Source organism: Eretmochelys imbricata, chromosome 6 (genome assembly GCF_965152235.1).
Source record: "Eretmochelys imbricata isolate rEreImb1 chromosome 6, rEreImb1.hap1, whole genome shotgun sequence".
NCBI lineage: Eukaryota > Metazoa > Chordata > Testudines > Cheloniidae > Eretmochelys > Eretmochelys imbricata.
Window position 1 is genome coordinate 3,428,762 of NC_135577.1, and position 5,844 is coordinate 3,434,605.

The 5,844-nt window shown below is 44.7% G+C and overlaps 1 protein-coding gene across 1 annotated transcript; it reads left to right on the plus strand.

Moving 5' to 3' along the window:
- The first annotated feature begins 498 nt into the window (after window positions 1–498).
- Window positions 499–1,440, plus strand: LOC144266634 (olfactory receptor 5AP2-like). Its single transcript, XM_077820078.1, has one exon. The coding sequence runs from the start codon at window positions 502–504 to the stop codon at window positions 1,438–1,440; it is 939 nt and encodes a 312-aa protein (XP_077676204.1). The 5' UTR covers window positions 499–501.
- Window positions 1,441–5,844: the final 4,404 nt, after the last annotated feature.

Consider the following 5,844-nt stretch of genomic DNA (forward strand, 5'->3'; position numbering starts at 1 on the left):
GGAGATTAAGGAGGGACATGATAGCCATCTTCAAACTAAACATACCCAGTTCCTTCAGTCTTTGCTCACATGGCTTGCATTCCATCACTTTGATCACCTTTGTCACTCCTCTCTGGATCCTGTCTAGTTTCTCTACATCCTTTCAAATCATGCCTAGCCATATAATACCATGAAAAGATATTAGCAAATGCCAATGCCTGCTTGGGATGCAGACTTAGAAAGATCACTTCAGAATTTTCAATTTTATTTTATTTTATCATCTCTTTTCTTTAAAAGGAGTAAAATCTTGGCAATTATACAGACGCACATGAAATTATTTTAAGTTTTCAAATGTTACACAGCCAGAACAACATAACTTATTTTTTGTATCTTGGCTTTCTACTGTATTTCACAATGGTGGTGTCCACCTCCCAGCCCCATATGGTTAATTTTGAATCATAAGCTTTCCCTTGGCTGTGTTTCTTTCTTCTACCCCAACAGCGTCGATGGCATCTGGAATACATGGCGCATGGCAATCACACTGGAGTGTCCGTGTTCATTCTTCTAGGATTCAAAGGCAGCCGATCAGTGCAAGCTGTCCTCTTTGGGATGTTTTTGCTTATCTACACCATGAGCCTTGCGGGGAATCTCAGCATGATCTCTTTAATCAGGATCGAGACGCGGCTACACACCCCCATGTATTTTTTCCTCAGCAACTTGTCCCTTGTAGACATCACTTACTCCTCCATTATTGCCCCTAAGGCACTGGTGAACTTCTTAGCTGAGAGTAAAGTCATTTCCTTTGCTTGGTGTGCCACGCAATTTTTCTTTCACTCCTTGTCTGTGAACTCTGAGGCTTTACTTCTGGCTGTGATGGCATATGATCGATTCATAGCTATATGCGAGCCACTGATGTACACACTCATTATGTCCAGGAAAGTCTGTGTACAGCTGGTAGCTGCATCATACTTTTATGCCTCCATTAATGCCACTGTGCATATAGGCTCTTTGTTTAGCCTGTCATTCTGTGGTCCCAATATCATTGATCACTTTTTCTGTGACCTCCCCCCACTCCAGAAACTCTCCTGCTCTGACACTCGCATGGGTGAGACAGTGCATTTCCTCTTTGCCGCTGTAGCTGCATTAAGTACTATCCTGGTCATCCTCGTCTCCTATGTTTCTATCATGGTGGCCATCTTGCGGATTCGCTCCAACGAGGGCAGACACAAAGCCTTCTCCACCTGCGCCTCCCACCTGACAGCTGTGTCCATACTGTATGGGGCTCTGTTCTTTATGTACTTACGACCCACATCCAGCAACTCATCAGAGTACGACAAAGTGGTGTCCAGGTTCTATACCCTTGTGATCCCCATGTTGAACCCCCTGATCTACAGCCTGAGGAACAAGGAGGTAAAGGACGTCCTGAGGAAGACAATATGCCAGAAAATTATTCCTCACTGAATCTAACTGAGAGGATGAGTTTCATGATTTAATAATAAATAGAAGTGAGAGGAGCTAGCCTAAAAATGGAATTTCTCTCCTATGGAAAATGTTCAGATTTCAAAAAAAGAAGAACCATCCTAACTCAGGACAAAAAGTTAACATCTCAAAATACTTTGTGGGACAGAAATTCTGAAACATTCCATTTTGGGAAAACCAAAATGGATTTTTTTGGCTGGCTGGCCACCCGCCAAGTAGGCTCTTCCCAATTTCACTTTCTATCTGTCGGTAGAACATGAGATTGGCACGAGATTCCCAAGAGGATAGCCAGGAAGCTGTCCTTTTGACTTCTCCAATGGCAAATAAAGTTTTCCTCCCTAAAATTTTGTGAGAAAGGTTTGTTCTACCAGAACATCATCCCAATGGAAAACTCCCAACTGGCTCTAGCGATGTGGCAAAAGTGAGATCTTATTGTTGTTACCCCTGTCACTGGGCCTTGCATGGTGAGAAAGAAGGCAGGAGCAACATAAGAGAGAGATGCCTTTTGGCTCCAACCCAGAGAAGTGGATCCAATGGCCGGAGAGGGCCGAAGGGAGGGGGATCAGCAGAGAGGCTTACATGCTGATGTCTCCTTGCAGGACAGCTGGATCCTAATGGACAGTGAGAAGGGCCAGGGGAGCAAGGGATGCTCCCTGGCAAGGATGTGGGAGTGCCCACTGGGACGTGGGGGGTTGCACCGGAGAAGGAAGGGCTGGACGGTGGGGGGAGGGAGGTTGGGGGGGCTGTTCTGGCACAGGGTTGGAAGAGAACAGCTAAGGAGCTGAGCTGTGGTGGAGGACACTGGGGTATGGGGAGAAAAAGGACTGTATGCATTGAGATGGTATGGAGTACTTCCCTGGAAGTCAGGGAGATCCCAGATCCTGGGTATGCAGGCAGCCACTCCTCCCCCTCCCCCCACAGCACACCAGACAGGCAGCCTGGGTAACTGGCCCCCAGGATGACTACTGTTTGAGTAAGAGCGTGAAATGAAGAGCTTGGAGTTACCCAAAAGGGAAACTAAAATGGGGGGCCACTTGCAGGGTTGCCTCAAAGCCACAAAGAGACATTTGGGAGGAGGCCACACATTTACAGACTGAATTAAAATGTACCACAGGAAGCCTGGTCTTCTTGCCTGGTCTCCTACCAGGCCACGTGCATGCTTGCTCGCTGATGGGTGGGTGGGCAAGCCGCCCTGCTCCTCCAAGCTCTCAGGCTCCCCACCCTACCTGGTCCCCCATTTTCCTGGGCGGCCAGTTGCCCAGGCTGCCTGCTTGATGTGCTGGTGGACTGGAGAATTTCCTGCATCCCCAGAATCTGAGTCTTCCCTGACTTCCAGGATGCCCAGATTGTCCGCTTCCCTAATCGTTGTTTTTTCCATCTTTAACCCACTTTAATTAGTTGGCTTTTTTAAATAGTTTCTCTCTGAAGGGCTTTATATATTTGAAGCTCTTCTTCATGAGGTGCAGACAGGCTGAAATCATTCTGATTCAGTGTTATTTTCACACAGAATTAGGTACTTGAGTGAAATATAATAGTTGATCCTCTCTTCAGTAGTCACTGTGATCAGGTATAAACGATAGCACAAGAAGCGAGGCAGGAGAGAATCAGAGTCAATAACGGCAACTTTCCCCCCATGCTGGCTGAGCAACAGGGAAGGAATATAACCATTGCAGGCAATGGCATTCCCCCGTTCAACATCCAGTCAGCCGAGCACTCCATAAACATTGGTAGAGCTATGTTAGAAATAGAACTGGTCAGAAACTGCGATCCCTCTTCCTCAGAAAATTCCCACATTTCATTCCGAATTGTAACAGAGAGCCAATATTTTGACATTTCCCACAAAAACCACAATTCAGAGCAATTTCAGTTTGTGACCATGAAGAAGTTTCATTCTGATAATGTCTAAACATGTCATTTTAATAATCTTGTAACTTTTTGTTTCAAGAAGGTAAAAATGTATCATTTCAATAAGGAAAAATGTTTTGGTTCAACCTTATCATTTCCTTTTTTAAAAACGTTTATATTATATTAAAATATTAAATATAATATATTATACACCTAGAGCATAAAACCTGGCAAGTCAAGTGTGAAAGTCTAATTAGGCAGGTGAAAAAATAATTTGAATTCTTTGCATTGGTCTTCACAGTAGAGTATATGAGGGAGATCCCCACACCTGAGCCATTCTTTTTAGGTGATGGGTCTGAGGAAGCATCCCAGACTGAGGAGCCACAAAATGATGGGGTCTAGATTAGCAGTTACCACTCAAGAGAAAGATCTTGGAATCATTGTGGACAGTTCTCTGAAAACATCCAGTCTAGCTGCAGTAGCAGTCAAAAAGCTAACAGAATGATAAGAACCATAAGGTAAGGGAGAGATAATAAGACAGTAAATATCGTTAGGCCACTATATAAATCCATGGTACACTCACATCTTAAATACTTCATGCAGTTTTGGTTGGCCCATCTCAAAAATAGATATCAGCAGTGGAAAAGATACAGGGAAGGGTAACAAAAATGATCAAGGTTATGGAACAGCTTCCATATGAGGAAAAATTAAAAGGACTGGGACAGTTCAGTTCGGAAAAGAGACAACTACGGGGGGATATGATCGAGGTCAATAAAATCATTAACGATATGGAGAAAGTGAATAAGGCAGGTTATTTACCCCAGGAAATGCTATTTCCCCCTTCACAAAGGACAAGAATCAGAGATCAGCCAAAGAAATTAATAGGAAGCAGCTAGTGACTCCTGCTGTGTTTACGGACAGGTTACTTCTACTAGAGATATTTTGTTGCCTTCATGATAGTTTCCGAACAGTCCAGCTTAATCAATGTATGTATTACATCATCCAAGAATGCAGAGTAACTAGTCCGATTTAATCTCACTATCCATGTCATATACAGTAGCTATAAATGATTACGGACGAACCCTCCCAAACTTCACATTGCAACAGGACTAAGAAATGGTGCCCAGATCCTTGCCTCCAGCTCTAAATTATGGTGCGTCTATACTTAAAATACTACCGCAGCACAGGGGCAGTGCTGCACCCATAGCACTTCGGTGGAGACGCTCACGACAGGGATAGGAGGTACGCCCATCTGTGTCGTTAATCCCCCTTCCCGAGAGGCGGTAGCTAGGTTGACAGAAGGATTTTTCCATGGACCTAGCACTGTGTATGCCAGGGGTTATGTTGGCATGGATACATCTCTCGGAGGGTGTGTGTGGATTGTTCACACTCCGGAGAGACGTAGCTACACTGATGTTAGTATTCAGTGTAGATCAGTCCTTATACAGGTGGAAATAGAGTGAAAGGATATGAAACAGTTAAAAATCAAATCTCTAGAGAGGGTGGGAGCAGTTGTTAGGTGCTGTTTGTGAGGCTCAGGCTGACATAGCCAAGGGCCCTGCAGAAGGGCCTTCCTTATCTACCTGCGGTTCTGAAGCCCTAGGTGAGACACTCGTGCACACAGACTGGTTTACTGTCTGAACATCCTTTTGCTCCCATGCTGCGTTGTATTTTTGTTGTCAAGATGAAACACAGATGTTTGTTGTTGGGTTTTTTTTAAGAAAGCTGGTCACTGTGTTAACTATTCATCACAGCTCCCAAAGGAAAGACTTGCGGGCTCCATGCCCAGATGGAGCAGATGAGAAGTCACTGTAGATACACAGGAGGCGATAACCTAAGAGTGGGAGAGTCCGGGGATTCCATCCCAGGACAGGTGAAGGCAAGAGCCCAAACATGTGAGGGAGTGCACAAAATATTGTGAATACATGGAAGAGCCAGTTCTAAAGAACACTGTGATGGCCACCAGGCGGAAGATGCAGGTGGAGGAGGCTTTGCACCAGTCCTCCATGGATTTGGCCAAAGAGGGTTCAAAGGGGCAGCTAGACCGTTAACTCTTGACGTGTTTCACGTTGGCTACATTGCATTAGCCCAGAACGGCCTCACCACAGTGGCAACTGTGATAACGCAGTGGGAAAAAATATTGTGCATATGACTCCTGTGACGTCCTCGGAGATCCTTCAGTGGATGAAATGTGCCAGACAAATACATGGAAACCATAGCTATCACTGCCAAAATGGACCTTCCTAAGGGACAGATCAGCATTTAAGTAGATCCATCTTCCCATCACATGACATTTTAAAGCATCACTTTGAAGAGTTTCCAAGGTATAAACAGAGGAACTATTAATGGCACAGATACCATCCAAAAACGGGACATGTAATGTCGTGTTACCGAGAGAGGAAATTTCATTTTGCTGCTTTCACTGGCCCAAGCTGAATTTAGCTCTTCAGATATTTGTGCAAGATGGGTAAATAAAAATCATTTGGAAAATGGAGAAGCTCAGAGAATTCCCTGTCCCCACCCACTTTAAGGGCTTGATTT

Coding starts and splice junctions, on each gene's coding strand:
- LOC144266634 (XM_077820078.1), top strand. CDS start 502: ATGGCGCATGGCAATCACACTGGAGTGTCCGTGTTCATTCTTCTAGGA.